General features: G+C 47.4%; 1 protein-coding gene across 22 annotated transcripts in view; it reads left to right on the plus strand.

Moving 5' to 3' along the window:
- The window catches only part of EPB41 (erythrocyte membrane protein band 4.1), a 200,162-nt gene that overhangs the window by 177,730 nt on the left and 2,980 nt on the right, over positions 1-19,452 (plus strand). For 8 of the 22 annotated variants that reach the window (XM_065744474.1, XM_065744487.1, XM_065744488.1 and 5 more), the window contains 6 exons: positions 1,482-1,538; positions 1,670-1,717; positions 2,194-2,256; positions 4,716-4,895; positions 17,412-17,807; positions 18,923-19,051. In XM_065744474.1, coding sequence (XP_065600546.1) covers positions 1,482-1,538; positions 1,670-1,717; positions 2,194-2,256; positions 4,716-4,895; positions 17,412-17,807; positions 18,923-19,051 — 873 coding nt within the window. Of the gene's footprint in view, positions 1-1,481; positions 1,539-1,669; positions 1,718-2,193; positions 2,257-4,715; positions 4,896-6,609; positions 6,646-17,411; positions 17,808-18,922; positions 19,052-19,452 lie in introns of all 22 variants that reach the window. The other 14 variants (XM_065744481.1, XM_065744495.1, XM_065744483.1 and 11 more) reach the window with 9 other exon arrangements.

The raw sequence follows: 19,452 nt of genomic DNA on the forward strand, positions 1-19,452 counted from the left end.
TTTGTGTTCATGTTAACTTGAATCTGGGGCTCACTCTTTGCCAAGCTCATCTGCTGTTTTCCTGATAGGACAGCGTGAGCAATTGCAGTGCAATTAGTGACCCAAATCTGGTCCACAGCCCAGTATCTGAATGCAAATTGATCACTGACCTGCTTTCTCTGGGTATTTCTGAAATTTTGGTAGTGAACGGTGCTGTTCAGACCTTGAGGGCATTTATTATTTAAATGGAGGTTTTCACACTGTCCACAGACGTCTGAGACCTCTGCTGGTGTTGATGTGATAAAGACATTAGTGTGCTGCTATTTTAAGTCGAAATAACGTGTGAAAATATCAATCAGAGTGTCCTTAACATTCTGCAAATCCTATTGACTGAAAGCTCTCCGTGGTGCAGCAGAGCTGCAGCCTTGAGTTACCATTTCCACGTCAGCCTGAATGTTTAGTTGTTTCTAGAGTTCCTGGAGCCAGTTTTTGCTGTGACATGGGGTGCATGTGGGCTGGTATGCACAGCACATGTGAGACATGTGGTCTCATCTGGCACACACCCTGGGAGATGGCTGTCAGTTGCAGCTGGGAGGTGGAGGTGCTGGAAGAATGGTTGCATTGACCTGAGTGACCACTGATTTCTAAATGAAAATACCAAAGGAAACCTTCAGGAGGGTGTATTTGAGAATCACTCTTCCAGTTACACCACTGAGACCCTCTAGTGTTAAAGTGAGGATAAGTAAATTTTATTTATCCCATTTAATTTCTTACAGATTTGTTGTTTTTTTTTTGTTTGTTTGTTTGTTGTGATTCTTTTTTTTTCCCCTAAATGCTTAAATCGTGTGTTCATTTTTTTTTCCCTTTAAACATAGCTGTGGGGGGAAATGGTGGATTTGACCACATCAAATGTACCGTTTCTCACATGTAGAACACCTTCTCACACTTCTTTTAACACCAACTGATGCTTTCACCTTCAGAGTATTTAGCAACCCAGTTTCCATGAAGTGCTTTCCTTAAAACGTTCAACCTGGGCTCTCTGCTCAGTAAATACCCTAATCTGTGACCCCGATTTGCAATATTAGGTTCATTTGGACGGGTAGATCTCTTCTTACTGACTATATGAACACAATACCACAGCATCCCATCTGTGGTCATGTGAACATGTTGCTTTTGGTCATGATTTCATGGGAAGATCCAGTGAAAACATGGGCTGACAAGCATAATGCCAGCAGGAAGGCAGCCTTCAGCAGCACTAGAGAGCACTGTTGCAAATGCACATCACTCTCAAGCTGAAAGAATTGACCTGAAATGAACTAACAGACTGCCAAGAGAGCCGTGGTGTCATTAACTCTCAGTGGAAGGCTGCATCTTGGTTTTTGCATGCGCACCCAGCATTTCAAAACCAACCTCGTGCAGCTGTGGTTTGAAACTAAATTGTCTCTTGAGAAAAAAAGGCTACTAACAAGCAATGTTTTTACCCATTTATTTCTTAAATGTAGGTGAGGAAAACGCACACTGAGGTCACAGTACCCTCTACGGCTGGCGAGCGGCCCCAGGTTTGTGCTCATCATTCAGTTAGGTCGCTCGCTATTTTTTAAGGTTATACAGTGAGGTTTTCGACTCAGTGAAATGAACCAACCATTTTTGTGGTTTTGTTTTTGTTTTTCCCTTCTTATCACTGCCCGAGCAGCAGCAGCCTGCAGAAAAAGAGGAAGAGCTGATAAGAATGAGGAAGGTCAGCCCTTTTACGCTTTCACAAAACGAATTTTGCTATCGTTCATGCATACTTGACCCGTTTAAAAAGACAGTGCTCCAGTTTCTTTGTGTGCTTTGGGTTGGGTTTTTTTCTTTTTTAAACTAGAGCTGCCACGTGCTAGATTTGGAAGTCTGGTGGCTGAAATGAACTCACGTTGGGTGTCAGAGAGCACCACCAGTCAAAGCTAACGCCAGTGAAACCCCGGGAGCTGTCTCTTTAAAGGACTCATTGCACTCATTGCATTTCCCCATCCCCATGAGCCAGACCTTCCATCTAGTGGTGGTGACTGTGCAGGCATCCTTGTGGCTCCGTGGCCCATCCCTCACCAGCACAGTGCTGCGCTCCACTCATTGACTTCACTTTTTAATTTGCCAATTTGTCAATCCTGCAAGAACAACCTTTTAATTTTTTGTGCTTTTCTTTTTTTTGTTCCCCCTTTTCTTTCATTTTCACAGAAAAGATCAAAGAGGCTAGATGGTGAAAACATTTATATCAGGCATAGCAATTTAATGTTGGAGGTTTGTATGAACTCAAAGCTTTTTTCAGTTGCATTTGCCTAGATCTGTGTTCTGTGCTCAACTTTTTCTTCCTCTTCTGCTGCTGCCTTTCTTTTTGCATGCTGCTGCATGAAATACTTATTTTTTTAAGCACGCTTTTGCATGTGGACAGTAAACATGGCGATGTGCAGGCATTCTTCCTTCTGAATTTCATTCTCTCATATTCCCCAAGATATATGATTGGCAGAGCCATGTACTCAGCCTGCTCTGTTCTTGGACCACAGCACACGTTGTGATGGGAGGCTCCTCTACAGGTTTCTGGTAGCTGGAAATTAATTATTTTCTGGTGGGCAAGGGCAGCCCACTGGAAATGTGGGAACGTGTCCTGGGACAGCCTGCATTGCAGTACGTCCCCTCGGGGCTGACGGTGACCTGGTGGCAATGGATGCTCATCCATCCATCCATCCATTCCCGTTGGCTTTGGGAGCCCTTCCCTCGGCTTCACCCAGCACAATCTCAGAACAGAACATGCCAATCATATATTTTTCTCCCCCACACCGTGTTACAGAAGACTTTGTGGCTTCTGATACTGTGTTACGTGTTTCTATTCCGACTTGCAGCACCAGCAGCTGGTAGTAGGGTTTTCCTCTTGGTATCTCTCGAAAGCAAAGTGTACTAACTGCCTTCTCCTAATCTGAATTTTAAAAGTTTTGCAGCTTTTGGGGGGATTTTCTTTTCTTTTGACTGCTAGAATTTAAGCTTTCAGACATGAGAGCCCACTGTGTGGCACGACGGGCAGAATTTGGCCACTGCTGTGAGGACAGTGCCTTGTTGCTTCCTTTAGACCAATTGAGCAGCTCCTCCTCCCCAGCTCCAAGCAGAGCTCTCACCCACACCCTGCTTCCAGATGGCTTTTTCCTGTTAGTGGGAGACCAGGCTCTGCTCCCCCCATCCTCCGGCTGGTTCTGTTCCAGGTGCTCCAGTGGTTTACCCCTTTTGCTCCTCTTTACTCCACGTGTGTGGCAAAGCAGGTGGTTTCCAGCAGACCTCGCAACTGCTTGTGGAGGGATGCTCCAGGAGCTGCTGATTAATTGCACTGAGAGCTGTGTGATGCTCAGTGCTGCTCTCTAAGGACTTAGAAAAAGGCAGAATGTGAGGAAAAGCTTGGTGGTCATAGCGTGTTCCTTCACATGCTTTCAAGGGCAGATGTGGCCTTCTGGGTCACTTTGTGATGTGTCCTCCCTGCAGGCTCATATCAGTCCAGGGATTCAGGTGCTCTTTCTCTCTTCTCTAAGCCAGGGGCAGCTGTAGGGCTCCTGACTCCATGCCCAGATGCAGTTTACGTGGAGTCCTCAGCCCACCGTGGCTCACTGTACCACTTCCCATAAGCAAACCCTGTGCTTTATCTGGGACACAAGGCAGAGCTGTTGGATCTCCAGAGCTGTTACAGAAAGAGCAGATTTACTCCTTGGGTGCTGGGGTCTGTCACCCTGCAGGGATGCAGATACCAGTGGGACGTCTTCCTCTGGGAAGGTGTTGGCTTCAGGAAGCACTTGCTCTCCCATCTTCTAAAGTCTGTGGTCTGGCTACCAACTTAAAGCATAAAAGGAGTGAATTTTGCTGATGATGCTTTTCCTGACTTTACTTTCTCCTTCTTTATAGAGCCAGGCTTGCTGTTTTCTGGCACTATCCAGAAATGTTGTTGTTTGGCTTAAGCCTATTTTATGCCAAAGCTTTGTTTGCTTGCAAGGAAAGGCTGTTTCTAAACACGTTAGTTGAACAGAGCTGACTTGCCTCAAAGTCTGTTCATTTATGCTGTAAACTGGCATTGCAAAGGAGGAATTTGGCCCTTTCCTGATGAGTAATCTTAGCAGGAGTTTCCTGCTTGGTCCAGCATGAAGTAAATGCTCAGCTAAGTTTCAGAGGTCTGTGTCTCCAGCTCTTAAGTCTAAAGCTCCTATGGTAGCTCCTGGAGGGAGGAGATGAAAGAAAAGTAATGGGATATTCTGGAACCAAGGATAACTTCTGATAAGGTGACAGAGAACAGGCATGAAGAGAAGAAATGAAACTGGAGAGAAGTTTCTTAAACATTAACTACGTTCATATCCTTGAACATTCAGGCTAGCAGAGGGAAAAGAAAGCAAATCCAAAAGCATGAGATGAAGGAAGCCAAGCAAACAGTCTTGCAATTCAAAAAGCCCCATGTGCAGAAAGGCCACGAGGTGACACCTCAGCTGTCACACGTTGGGAGGAGCTGGTTTGGCTCCTGGAGGAGACACCGTGTGGTTCTGAGCGTGGTTTGCTCAGTGCAAAACCAGAAAGAAGGGAGAGGGCATTCCCGGGGTGTGTTTGCAGTGTGAGCACAACTGGTGGAAGTTGGCAGCAGCTCCGCTGAGCGCAGCTTTGCTTTGTGGCAGCGTAGGCAGCTGTAGGTGCCACGTCTCCGTGTCTCCTCATTTATTCTGTGTTTCCGCCACTAGGATCTAGATAAGACCCAGGAAGAAATAAAGAAGCATCACGCCAACATCAGCGAGCTGAAGAAGAACTTCATGGAGTCTGTCCCCGAGCCTCGCCCGAGTGAATGGGACAAACGTTTGTCCACTCACTCCCCCTTCCGAACGCTCAATGTCAACGGGCAGATTCCGTCGGGAGCGGATGGAGTGAGTACCCCGGGGTCGGGCGGGTGCCCAGGGACAGCTCTGCCACCTGAGGACAAGCCCCAGCTGCTGCCCCTAGGTTGGGTGTGTTCAGGGTGACTGTTAAATGGGCTCTGAGAGAATCGGTGCTTTCGTTGTAGTGCCCTGAAACTGTGGTTTTTGTTTAGCTGGATGAAGGAACGTGGGGATCGTTCAGCTGGGATCGGTACTGCTTTTCGTGGTGTGGCTGTCATCCGTGCTGACAGCACTCTTCACTCAGCTGCTTTGGGGTTTGGCTTATTCCAGGTGCCAGGGAATGCATCTCCCCAAAATATTAAGCAAAAAAACCCCAACGACCCAACCCTGAATTAAAGGGAATTGGCTCTTTGGAGATAATACTGCAGGCATCCAGTGGACAAGCACTAGCATGGCATCAATTGCAGATGTCACTGCAGCCTCCACTTAATCCAGTCCCTGGGTTCAGTGTTGCAGAGGGCTCTGCTGGTGCATGTAGGTGTGCTGTGGTGAATGCAGGGTTGTCTGCACGTGGTGGCAGTCCTTGTCCTTGCAGAAGCTGTGTCTGCGTGTTGAGGGCCACAGGCATTCCGAATCTCCCTGCTCATTCACTGGAAAAAGTGACTTCAGAGAACTCAAGATGGAGCAGTGATGTCTGCCAGCTTTGATAATGGGCAGCTTCTCCCCTTTATATTAATGCTGGCTCAGATTTGAAGCTTGTGAGTGAAGCTGGTCATCAGTCCCTTCAGTAATGAGCGAGATTTTCATTACAAGTGAAAAAGTTGAGTCCTGGCTGCAGTGAAGGCAGCCACAGAATCTCTCCTGTTTTAACCCCAGCTTCTCCCCTTCCTGCCCACTGCTCTGCAGAGAGACTTCTGTTTGCTCTTCATGCCGTTGCAAGGCTGGTCCTTAAACAGAAGTAATTCTGTAGTGGGTAGAGTGTTATCAAAGCAAGTACAGGCCTTCAGTGGACAAGTTGACTGCAGGCTCCTCGAAGCATGAACTAAGGCCGTTGGAGGGCTTTTTTCCTATTAGAAAAACAAAACAGCCCCACCAAAACGAACCTGTTGTCATGCCTGGAATTACCCCACTTATCACATGGATGAACCCCACACTTTGGTTGCTGTCTCTTAGCATAAATTCTGCAGGAATTTGCAGAGCAGGGCATGGCAGAGCACTGCAGAGCTCAGCCTGCTGCTTTGTGCATGTGCAGGTGGCAGTGAGCAGAGGCCCTCCAGCTCAGCAGTGAAGAAATGCAGTTCTTACTTGTTAAGAAGTTCCTGTGTGGTGGTTGCATGTGAGGTCTTTGTGGGGGGGCTGCTGTGGTCTGCAGTGAGGTGAAGATCAGTGTGAGCTCTTGATCTACACTTCTGGAAATGCATTTAATTCACAGATTCTCTAATAGCTCCTCCCTGAAGTAGCCTCCCCTCCAGAGGTGGAGGTGAGCACATTCTGCTGTGGATTTCCAGAAATGCATCTTTGCCACATACAAAGAAGGCACCTCCTGGGGCTGTGGTTCACTTGGCCATCAGTGTAAAAAGCTCAGGGATGGTGAAATAACACAGATAATTCACAATGCAAAGCACTCCTGTTTCTTCTGTTCATGGTGGTACCTTAACCCTGTGGTAGTGGCAGAAGGGTATTATTCTGCCAGGGGCTGCTTTTTCTGCTCTTCCCATATTGTTGCGAGACAACTGAACCTTAACATGCTTTGTGTGTCCAGGTAAAGAAAGTCACTGTCCTATCTGCTGAGAGACAGGTTGGTTGGTGGGCTTGAGGTAAAGCTGCTGTTCTGATATGTGCTTCTGAAACAGAATTTTGCTATTGCAATGGCACCAAGCAAAAACTCAACAGCAGCTGCTGAACAGCATTTTTCTTTTGGCTACACGGCCTAACACTGAGAGGACTTCTTGCACTGCTGCAGCTTTTGCAGCTTTCAGTTTGCTTCTGTTGGTGCATGGCTGGTTGGAACAAGCTGCATGAACGATGTAACCGTGTATATGGAGAGAAAAGCAATTATGAAAGTTTAACTCTACCCTGTTCTTTTCATGTTGTCTTTCTTTCCGTTTTTCTTTTAATGATCATGTTACTCTTGCATTTTACCTTTTCTTTTGCTGCCCAGTCTCCCAGCTACTTTCTCCCTGATACTCATCACTTAGGGGTGTGCAAAGAGCCGGTCCCCAGGTACCACACTGATCAGAGGAGGCTGGCTCAGCTGAGAGAGCTCAGAGCCAAGTTCTTCCTTTCATAGCCACACCTGGGTCTGACCACAGCTGAGCAGAAGGGATGGAGAGCTGCCTGGATAGGTCACAGCAGCATCCCCACGGTCTTATTTCCTTCAGTGAACACAGCAGAGCCCTTGCATGATCCTGAGTGACGATTGATTGACTCATTTGGATTTTATTTTTTGGTTGTTGGTTTGTTTTTTTTTTACATTCTTGAGAATCCAGGAGCAGAAGTACTAAAATGCAGAGCAAGATGTGAGGAGTCTGGAACGTGAGTGCTGGCATCCTGCCTGCTCCACGCTCAGCACTTCTGAGACGTGAAGATTTTTGCACTTGTTCTGGTAGAGTTTTCAAAGCAGTCGAAATTTTGATACCGTAGTCAGAATTTTCAAAAAAAAAAAAAGAAAAACAAAATAAAAAAAAAGTTTTCTATCTGCACTGAGATCTTAAACGTTCGACGTTGTTTAACGAATGCTATTTTTAAGGGCACTGTAGATTAAGGAATTGTACAAAGTGTGGTCTTTGTCTGCACCATTTCTATTTGTAATGCCACGAAAGCAAACTCCTGTCCTGGACCGTTCCAGTTCCAGGCACATGTTAACAGGTGTTGACCGTGTACTTTCCTGGCAGGGCAGGCACAGAACACGTGTGGATCGTGACTCAGAGACCCACGAGCACTGTCAGATAGAGCTGTGCTTTGTAGCTCGGGGGGGGTGTGATCTGAGCTCCCCAGGGCGCTGCTTTCAGAGCAGTGGATTCCCACGCTGACAGTCGGACCTGCCAAACACTTTGCACACCTCCAAGTATCGTTTTGGGCACTTCCCATCTGTCATTTTTGTTCATCTCTCTCTGTCTTTCTTGATCTTCTACCACGAAAGCAGACACAGGAACGTCCTCTGTTAGTGCAGGATGAAGACAAGCTAAAAAGGCAGCAGATCCCTACTGAGACAACATTGCCCCGGCAAGCAAGTGAAGAAACTCTTCCAAAGGTTTCTATTCCAATTCCTGAAGAGCATAAATCACTCAAAAAATGCCAGCTGTACTCTAGAATTTTTCCATCTCCACGTATCCCCTTTATGATGTCTTTTCTCGTGGTGGTAGCACTGACTGTTTGGTGGCTGCTCTTTCTCTGAGTGGGAACAGGGTGACGTGGAAACCTCAAGACCAAAGCTTCTGAATCTCTTGGCCGTAGCATCAGCTGCATCCTTCTTGTCCTGGGCTCTGATCTCCGCAGCTCGTTGCCCCTGGGGGGACACCCTGTGACATTTGCTTTAATCCTGCTGTTCTCCTCGTGGCTGTGATCTGGGGCCTGGCAGGAGTGGTAATGGATTGCTGTGGCTGCTGGGACAGCTCCCAGTGCACTGTGCACCAAACTGAGTTCTCTAAATGCGTTCCCAATTGTAGATGCTTCAGCTGTAAGCAGGCAGGCTGAGAGCCCTAACGAGAGGCAGGAGATCTCCCTCTGTGCAGCAGTGGCTGTTAGGCTTGTTTCAAACATAAGATGTTCACAAGCAGGATGTCTGGTGGTGGTCCAAAAACCCAAAGATACTTTTCAGCTATCTACTGAATCTAATCCATAACCACTCCTTTCCTAGGAAACCAAAGGTGGGCATTGAAATAAGCAGTGTTGATCATCAGTGCTGCTAGTAGTGTTAACTTAGAGACACAGACAGGAAGCTTCTCATTTTCCCAGCAGGAGCCACCTCGCGCCCGTGTTCAAAGCATATGCATCGTGTTGCAGGAGAAAATGCATTATTGTAAGCATAGATTGATCATTATTCTCACTCTGGTGGTCTTAGTACACATCAGCTGTGTGGATTTTTTTGTGTTGAACTGACTGAAGCATGTTTGCTTGGGTCCCAGGATTGGAATAACCTCAGTTACGTGCGTCGCCTTTAGTGGCATGTTGATGTTACAGCTCTTCCATTTACCAAACTGTAATAAGACCACTGTGCTCAGGCTGCAGCTCCAGTGTTAAAGCTATTGTTTTGACTGAACTAGTCAAACCATCTATTGTTTTGACTTCTCTAACAACAGAAAAAAAACCCAGTTGCATGCTGCTTGTTGTCTATTGCCTACCTGTGTAATTGTCTGGGTGATGCTCTTATTTATCCAAGTTAACTCAATAGTGGAGCAGTCGAGCTGCGTAGGGTGGGCAGAACCAGATCTGTGAGCTGGAATGGGGCTTTGTGTCTGTGGGGTTTCTTTCCTGTATATAATAATTCTGTGAGTGAGCTGAGCCACCTGCTTCTCCTTCAGCAGCAATGTGCTTTCTATTGCTTTCTTGAGGGTATTATTTCTGAGAACAGCCACCAGTGCCATCAGTGTTGGCAGCTGCTCCAACAACATAGAAGAGAAAGGGGTACAACTCTATACCAGGGGCCAAAATATGTGAATATATATATATATAAATACCTGTATTTATAACCCTTCATAGATCTGTATCTGCGTGAACAGTGTCGTTTAAGAAGCTAGCAAATAAACATGCTTACAGGAAAAAGGTGCAAGGCAAACTAGGTATGTGCACAACTTGGCATGTCCTGGCTCACCCGAAGGATCCGTGTGTGCTTAGAGGCTGAGGCTCTCTAAATGCTGTCCCAGAAATGTAGGTTGCGAGTGAAACCCAGTTTGATCTCCAGGAATCCTTCTGATCTGTCTGCTCTCCCCACTTCTTGTATCGTGCTCCAATTAGTTCACCAGTTTGTGCCTTTAGGACTTAAGTTTTCTGCAAATGCTGAATTTCTTGGAAAGTATTCTTCCTGTTACAGTACACTGCCTTTAATACACAGTCTTCCTCTTTCGGCAGTAGGAAATTCAGGTGTACCACAGCCTGAAGGAGAGCTGTCAGCAGCCCCAAGGAGGACAGCTCAGGGTACACATGGCTGAAATTCAGGAATAAGTGGAAATTCAGGGTACGTGGGCTGTGGAGAGCAGAGCTGGGAGAGCCAGGACGTGGAGGTGCTCCTGCAGTGCAGAAGATGATGGAGCTTCCCAAAAAGCTCAATGAAATGGGAGCATGCATAGCGAGATGAGGGAGCCACTCATCCTCCACAGCACGAAGGGACAGGGAATGTTCTGTTCTTCCTCTGTCTGTGTTCTGTCCGTTCTTCATGGAGAGGAACAGCTTAAGCACACACCTCCTGCTTCCTTCCCAAAGCTGTTGCTTGGGGTAGCTGAGCTCTGGTTGGCGTATTGCCCACTGTCTTTCGGAGCTGGTGATAAATACTCTGAAGCCATAGCAGTGGCTTTTGGTTGCTGTCTGTCTGCCATTTCCAAAGGACCTGATGTCTAAAAGCTTCGCCCAGTGCGATGTTTGAACGTAGTGCTCAGGGTGATCTTCCTCCAGAGTGCTGGGAGATGCACTCTGTTGGTCACTCCAACTCAGTTCTTTAATTAAGATGGTCTCTCTCTCTCTCACCTTCTGTTTTTTAACCTTGAGATAAGGCTGGATGTCATCAGCACACACACACACACACAAAAACCCTTAAACTGTACATTCAGAGAATGCTCAGGTATGTTTTTGGAGTTTATAGAACAGTTATCACTAAAGAGTATAAAGAAACTGCACCAGTGCTTTCTGTTTCTAGGGCAGCCTAGGGCCCAGTTGCCTGTTTTCATTCAGGTGGATAAGATCTGTTGTGGCAGGGAAGGATTGGAGCTTATCAGGAGCAGAAACCTGCCCTGGCTGACCCTGAGGTGCATTATAGGAGTGTCTGCAGTTCGTTGTGCTCCAGCCTGCTGTGCCAGCCACCTCTCCCTCTTCTCTATTTGCTCCTGTGGCAAATGGACCTACAGCAGTGCCCCGAGGCAACCTGCTGGGGTCTCGTATTGATGTGTGTGCATCGTGCTGTGCTGGATGATTCCTGCTTGCTGCATTTGCTGGATGTCCATGCGAGGCATGGCACTGCAGGAGGCACTGCAGGGTTCTGGCACCATCTAGCTTAGTTCGAGGGCAGAGGTCTCAGGTCTCACTTCTTCCTCAGGAACCAACATGCTGCCAAATACAGACAGCCCATGTGATTCTTACTTCCAAAGGGAAGCTGAAAATACCTGCAGGTAACCTCATCCCTGTTTGCACGGGAAATCCTGATTCTTCAGCGTGAGGTGCTGCAGAAAATGACATTTCAGTGACTCTGACACGCCAGAAACACGGCTGCTATGGGACTGCCAGCAGCATTGCTGTCCAATAGACATTGGCAGTGCTTTGCAGCCTGCCTTGCTGCAGTGGGACTCATTGGTGCTCACACATGGATCCCAGTGGCTGCACTAAGGGACCAGCTGAGGTTCAGCCCCTTTGGCTTGTTCCATCCTGGAGCTGGTGGTTGGCTCTGCACTGACTTTCTGTTCTGAATCTTCTTACCCTGCTATCAACTTCTCTGATCTCCAGATAAAAGGTAGAATAGTTTCTTGGGCTTTCATGCTTTGAGATAAGAACAGCCATATTTTCTTTCATGTTATTAAAAGGGACAGCTGGTATCTTCTTCACCTCCTGCTGCGTGCTTCTTTGCCCAGTGGGTTAACGGAAGACAAACTGAGGATTCTCTATGGGAAGATCATGTTGGGACTTGAAGGTAAGGATAGGAGCAGTTTTCCTTCCATGCAGTTTGTGCAGCAACTGGTAAGGACCCTACAGAGTAGGTGCTCAGTACTTGCCTCCAGTCCTGGAATAAAGGGGAGAGATGGGTTTCCTTGGCATTCCTCCTTTGCAGGAATGAGGTTGGACTGCCCTTGCCATATCTGTACCTCGGGGTTCCTCAGGAAATTTATAGACTTTTGAGTTTGCATTGGCAGTTTGTCACTCTGAGATGATTCCACTGTTCCATTGGCTTTTCTTTTTTACCAGCCATGAATTGATCGTGCCTGTTCTGATCTGCAGGCTGAGGTAGGATGCTTTCCAGAACAATGTATCTCAAAGCAGGGGGTTACTGATTTGAGTGGAAATGGTAGGTCTCTGCTTACTCATGTTGGTGATGTGGGAGACCCCGATGTGTCCCTCATGCGTCCCTGTTGACATCTCTGTTGGTTCAAACACTGCAGGAAGAGCTGCAGGCTCTGGGTGAAGGCTGTCTGTCCTTGGGGCCGTGGTTTGTGCCCCTTTGTGACCTTCTAGCAGTGGTACATGGTAGTGTAGGATCAGTTTGTGGGGACTGAGATTACTTTCTTTTTAACTATAACACTCTCTTTTGGAACACTTTTTTGGCTTTGTATTTTTTCTCAGATTTTTCTTTGTAAATATGTACATGTATCATCAATAAATGTTATTGCAAATCAGATTCTACTTTCCACTGCTTATTAACACAAAAGCTGCTATTAACAAAAACACTGCTGAGACTCCTGGGGTAACCCTCAGTATTGCTTTCTCAAACCAAGCACCAGCAGCCCCCGAGCACGTGCAGCTGCCCGTGCAGTGGGATCCAGGTGTGGGTCCATGAGCCATGAGCACACACGATGCAGCTTCATGCTGCTGTGTGGAGCTGCTGCTTCTAGCTGTGCATGCTTACAGAGTGGCCAGAGTAATTTTATTTGGGGTTAAATCCAACGTGATGCTGAATAGCATTGTTTGCAGAGGAGCCACAAGCTTCAGCCCTCTAGGAAATACTTAATGTACTGCTAACTTCTCACTTCTGAGTCTGGAAGACAGGTCCAGTCGTTTGCTGGAAGCCTTCGGAGTGCAGAAGCATCACAGATTGTGTTTCACTGCCTCTCCCAGCACCCACACCACTCTGCTCTGATCGTGAGGACCGTGTTGCATGGTTGCTGTGGCCATGGATTCCCTGGGCTGCACGGTGTCAGAACAGGGCACCCCAAACAGAGCAGGCAGAGTGCAGCAGCACAGAGCTGATGTGTGTTGGTTATGAACCCTGACAGTGTCCACATTCTGTCTTCTCTTGCTGCTGCTAAACAGAATCTAATGCAGTGTTCGTAATGCCACGCGTGGCTTTTGTTTTTTGCTGCAGAGGACATCTGAAATAAGAAATGCACTGCACTGAAGAGGAGCTGGAGCCTGAAGGAGATGGGGAAGGAGCAGGGGGTGGGGGGAGGAAATGCTTTTGGAACTGTCTCCCTCTGCAGCCTGATTTTGGTAACGTAGTGCTGATCTTGGGGTTGTTTCATGTTGCAAGGTTGATGCAGTGCACTGGAAGTGGCTGCTGTGTATCTTGTAATACCTCAGGGTTCTGCTTCACGACAGCAATGTGATCTTTTTATTCAGCTTAAAGCATGCTGTGTATTTCCTTGCTTTGCCTTTAACTCGGGTCAAATTCTCTTTCCCCCTTCTCCTGTCTGACCAGGCTGGTCAGGATGTTGTGATCACAGCAATGGCAGTGGAAAAAACAGTGGTCCAAAAGTTGAAATCCATAGGAAATGGCAGTCACTTCAAATGCCAGGTTTTTCTGAACAGCTTCTGAGCATTTTGAGTTCTGTCTTTAAGGCAGAGAAGTTCTCTAAGATGCAGCAGGTACTGTAAAATAAGGATGCCTTGTTTTCTGCTTTATAATACTCTTTACTCAAGTGCTTTGACAGCTCGTGGGATTGAGCATTCTCCATTTGATCTGGGAGCTCTTACTGGTGAGTGTGGTTCTCTGCAAAAGCACCATTATCTGTTTGTGCCTCTGTAGCCATCACCCACACCAGTGGCTTGCCTGCATCTGTTTGGGGATAACCTAATAACACGCACCTGGTAGCTGCTGCAGTGCCAGGGTGAGCAGGAAGGTGATGGGATGTAGACACTAGCTGGGATTTAGAGCATTAAAGGTGGTTGTTACAGGGAGCCAGCAGACACTGCGACTTCATGTTTCAAGTAAATTTTAGTCCATGTCTTTGGTAATTGTCAGGTTGACTTCTTTTTGCCAGTCCTTGAGATAGGAGTCTGTTTTGGGTCGAGGATGATAGGAATTTCAGGGCAGCAGAGCAGCGTGGGCTGCAGCAGCACTCCTGCAGGAGCTTTTCCGTAGGGGAAAGGTGCAGACAGCAAAGAGTGCTCATCCCAGTGCAAGGAGTGTGGCTGGGACAGCTGCTGTACGTGGTTGTATCCCGAGCCAGAACTGCAGGCTCTCTGACAAACGCAGGCAAGCATCACTTTGCACGAGAACACTTCAAAGCTAATCCTTCCCATCTCTGGTGCCAAAGCCTGTTATTAATTTATCCCCAGTCTTGAGTGGTTTCGTGTCACTTCTTACACTGCAGCTTTCAAAATCATCTCTGTCCTCAGTTTCTGCCAGCATCAGGTGCACACAGGGCTGTATTCGGCAGGCTGACGTTTTAGTTGCATTCATGTGTGGCTGAATTTGTTTCTTCTGGGGCACTGCATCCCTCCTTTATTTCCTCCACGCTGTGTATGGCTTCTGCAATCACTCCGTGTGCTGGGGTTGGTTCTGTGCCTCTGGGCTGGAGCAGTCTGTGGTGCTCCCAGCCCAGGTTTTGTGGGCCTGGAGGAGAACATGCAACTGCAAATCCGAGCCCTCGAAGTAGGAATGCTTTTGCCTTTGTAAAGTGAAGCAAAATCTTGATAAGATCAGAATTAGTAACAGATGGCCAAATTCTGAGCGAGGTGCATTGCTGTGTCTGGTTTGGTATGAGAAGGTAATGGTTTCTAGCCTACGTGCAAAATTCATTTGTAAATACAGGAACGAACATAGTTGGATTAAAAAATGAAGTGTGCATCAGTAGATAATTATACATAGAAAGAAATAGCTCTTAATTAGCCTGGCTTCTTAATAGGAAGGCAAGAATGGAAGTACTTCTGGTTAGTTGATCTTATCAGGATTTCATTCTGTCTTTACAGTGTGCATGTTTGTAGCTGGCTGTGCTGGGTTGCAGAGCTGTATGTCCACACCACAGTTCATTCCAGCTTTTCTGCCCTCCTGTGCTTTCACTCTTGGAGATGCTTCTGAAATGCAAATGGTTTTCCTGTATGCGAAAGGGAGCTGCGAAGTTGTTTTTATTGTGTGCAAATGTTTATCTCTTCGGTGGATCTGTGTTTGTGTGGCTGCTTAATCTGCTTTGTTTTAACTGTGGATTACCTTCTTCCACGTGGTTGAATGGGTGCCCTGGCTGGTATGGGAGGAATCTTGCTTCTTAGGCATTTCCCATTAAAATCCAGAAGATACACTGCATCATCTCAAGGTGCCACGATTATTTTGCGAGCTGGGAAATGTAAAATTAAGGAGATATCAACGTATGAATCCAGGTTTTAAAGCAAGAGTAAGTTGCTGGCATTCAAAGCTGCTAACCTAAGATCACATATTGTTATGTGAAATATTGCAGTGTAATATCTCTTGTTATGCAAAATGAGGATGGGATCTTTGAAGGTCCTCCTCAGCCCAAACGATTCTGTGATTCTGTGGTCTGTACGGTCTGGAAGAGCACGTACAGAAGAGGTTTGTGATCAGAAACACCACTTCAACGTTTGTGCAGCCTGCTCTGCTCATCGCAGCACTCATCACTGTCACTTCACTCCTATTAAAGTGGATTTTCCTAAGCAGTAACACAAGAACTTAACAGAAGCCCAAGAAGCTGGAGATGGGGATGGATAGAAATCTTGTCAGAAGGAAGCTGGGCACTGGGAAACACCCGAGAGGAATGGCAGGAGAGTCCTTTGTGGGATTTCTACTAAAACAAGCTCCTATTTGTTCCTAGACAAAGCAATTAATGATTCTTAAAATATTGTTGGACTGTGCCATTAGGTGATGTCAGCCATGCTGAAAGCTTCTGATGGACTGCAGATGCGTTGCACCAAATAACCCATGGGCTTCAGATGGCACTTTTTAAGTGCAGCTTACAGTTTGTGGGCTGCCCAGAGAGTCTTCGTAGCAGAAGGTGATGCAGTGGATTCTGTTCATCTTAATGCCATCACCAAAATTAGATGAAGAGGTGACAGCAGTGGACTTGCCATACTTGAATGGAGATGTCATCACTGTTGTTGGACGTACAGATGTCCCTGTTTTTATACAGGCTTACCAGGAGTCCGTGAGGCTGTCAGTTGTGGGTGAGATTTAGCATTGATTTCAGTGGCATCTCCTTGCTTTTTCCTCCTTGTTGCCTGACGAGGCACACGACTGAAATTGTCCTTGCAGCTTATTCTGCTCTTCCTTAAAGGCAACTTTCCATGTCAACAGGAGAAACACAGTTTCCAGGGCAGTGTTGCAGCCATCGCTCACAGCTGGTGCTGAAAATGCATTTCTAAGCATAAATAAAATCACTTGGACATTTGGTAAGGCAGGCAGTTTTTGCTACAGCTCTGTGTTGCTCATGTTTTAACTCTTTTTCTCACTGTTGCTTTCCTGTTGGCTGGAGGGCTCCACAGCGGAGAGAAAACCTAATTGGGAACTTGCTAATGAACAGAGTGGAAGGCAGAGTAGCACCAGCCTTAGCCAACCCCTCTGGTTTGTGACAGTCTTCTGGAATATCCCAGGTGCTACGGACGTGCTCCCTGACAGGCTGCATTGCTTTATTCTGCTCCTCTCAACTGCACTCTCTCACCGATGCCAACGATGCTGTAGCTGCTGGAGGTTTAGCTGCTGCAAAGGTTTCTGTGTGCCAACTACTTCGCAATGAAGCGTGTTACAAACGTTTTGGTAGTGCAGAAAAAAAAAAAGGAGACGGTGCAGCTGTGAACTAGTTCAGTTTCTTCCAGCTGAGCAGACAGCATCGACTCCAAAGCCTCTGAGTAACTGCATCACTTGGTTTCAGTCCCACTCTGTGGACCTTACAGTAACATTGCCAGTGCCTTCGTGGCCTTTTGCAGGCACGTCAGTGTTATCCCAGAGACCAGCAGCAAACTGGGTGCAGGGAGGTGGCATTCCCAGATGTTTGCAGCACAGCACAGGCTCCGCAGATCAGTCCTACACGGTCATTCTGGGTTTATTCTCCTAAACTCCATGTGCAAACGTAAACCCAGTGTAAAGTATTTCAAGGAGTTAAAAGCATGGTGCGTGGTGGAAGTGTTGCTGGTGGTTTTGTCTGTGTACAGGGGTCTCCTCTTGCTACACAGAAATTATTCCTGTTTCCAAACCGGGCAAAGAGTGCGAAGCGGTTCTTCATTTCGTGTTGTTTTACTGTACGTGAGTTACACCATCACTGCATGGGTTGCTGACCTACCTGTGTCAGTAAATCCATCACATTTCAAAGGTTTCCAAGCTCCTAAATGTTCAGAATCCACTGCTGCTGCACACGTTGACGGAGATGTGCTGTAAGAGACCGATGTTTTGCCTTTTTGCTTCATGCCTTTCTGTCCTCCCTAACCCTCTCTCTCTCTCTCTCTCTCTCTCTCTGGCCTTCTTGTGTATCCCTTTCTTTGTAGAATATGAGTGACTTTCTCTACAGAGAGGATGTGGCTGAAGAGCCAAAGAGGAGCAGTTTTACCCCTGGCTTTGAACAGGAGGGCCCAAAGCAGTCGGTAGCTTTTAGTGAGAGCCCCGTGCCGTGCTCCTCCGAACCTCCTCCACGTGGTGCATCCCCATCCAGCAGCCAGGACCGTGCTGCTGCCACCATCCTCCCCGTGCCCGAGGAGGAGCTGAGCTGTGCCCAGGGCCCCCGTGCAGCTGTGGAAGAGCCAGTGGTCAGCTCTGAGCTGCCCGAGCCCACCACAGTCCCCGCTGCCCTTCTGCTGCTGCCCCAGGGAAGAGCGGAGGTCGGCGAAGACAGATGGGTGGGAGAGCTCGATGGCGAGCTGCCCGTGGTCATTCGCTGCTTCCAGGTAGTGAGCCCTGCTCTCCCTGCACCTCCCTGGTTGGCTTGGGAGTGGAACCCCAAACACTGCAGCAAGCAGGTGCCCCAGACCCACGAGGAGGAGTCGTGCTTCCTCGGCCTGGGCTCTGTCTTGGCGCTGAGGAGCCGGTCCGTGTCCCACAGTAGGTGTGCTCCAGCCCCTCTCAATTGATCTCTGCACTAAACACAAGATGTGCTTCAGCACAGCACCGTTTGCCTTTCATCAATGAAAGTGTCCCCTTACGTCCCCCAAAAGAGGAGCATTGAGGCTTAAGGTTTTTTGCCATCTCCTGTACTGCAAGGCTGAGCCTTGGTGCAGCACAGCAAATTGGATGCATTGTCAAGCGTGCTTCCATGAGACACAGGCTTTGACATCCCTCTCTCCTCCCCACCATGAGAGGTATTTTTGCCTGCTTCAGTGTTCCTGAATGTGAATTGCTTCCCCTGCTAACAATCGTGGTGGCAGCGGTCAGGTTTGGGACAGCAAACAGCAATGGAGTGATCTGGGACAACTCTGTGGGGCTGAACTAACTCTTCTTTTGGATGATTATCAGGTGGTGGACAGCTGATTTCTCTCCTCCCCATTTCTCTTCTGGGATGTCACGTTTGTGTTTTGTCTGACATTGATTTAATAAAAGTTAAAGGCCTAGGATGGGGTGAGGGTTTTTAATAAACTGTTCTACTTGGCATCAGGATGAAACTTCTCAGCTGTGAGCAAGTCTCCATTTGTCCAGGGGTTGTGTTAATCACATCAGTAAATGAGGGTCATCTCTTACTGGCAGCTGGCAGGGAGCTTCTAGTAATTAGGAAGTTTGCAATGAGAGGAGATATTCTTTATGGCATGGTGACACACTGCTTGGAGCCTCGCTGCCTTTGTTGGGCTGACGTGAGGCTGTGGTCTTTAGGGGTGTGTGGAGGATTTCTGTCTGTTAAATCCTCACATGTGGGCTTTGACTTGTCCAGAGGTGAGGCAGTGAAGGTTCCAGGCTGACCTTGGTTCCCACAGAGCTTTTATCAGATCAGTGTCAGAATGTTTGCCAACCACAGCTGCTGTGTGGGAATGCTGAGGGGCGTTGACTGAGCTCTTTCACACCTGTCTCACAGCCACCCCTAGTGAAGACACAGACAGTCACCATCTCGGACGTGTCCAATGCTGTCAAAAGTGAAATTCCAACAAAAGAAGTTCCCATTGTTCACACGGAGACGAAGACCATCACCTACGAAGCTGCACAGGTAAGGTGTGTTCCAATTAATTTTCCAGCAGCTTAATTAAGCCCATCCCAACGTAAGCACGCTGCTTGCAGCTCCTTGGGGTGATCCTGCAGCATCACCTGGTGCCACCTGCCTTCCTCAGAACAGCTGAGCCACAGCACAGAGGTTATGGACAATGCTTCTAGGCACGTGATGATTTTGGAGCAGCAGCATTTTTAGTATCCCTGAAGAATAATTACTTTTTCAAGGTGTGCAATGACTTTTCAAGATGTGCGTGCAAACATTTATCTTCAGCTTTGGGATGCAGATCAGACTGTGCACATTTGGTCAGAGTTGGCAGGTTTTTTTCTGCAGGTTGGCTTGGTTTCCCCAGTTCTCTGTGCTGCTCGTGCCTTTTCAGAACTCTATTTATAAATATTTTT

The sequence above is a fragment of the Cyrtonyx montezumae genome, unplaced genomic scaffold (assembly GCF_038088225.1).
Source record: "Cyrtonyx montezumae isolate F1298 unplaced genomic scaffold, pur_monq_1.0 scaffold_31, whole genome shotgun sequence".
Classification (NCBI taxonomy): domain Eukaryota; kingdom Metazoa; phylum Chordata; class Aves; order Galliformes; family Odontophoridae; genus Cyrtonyx; species Cyrtonyx montezumae.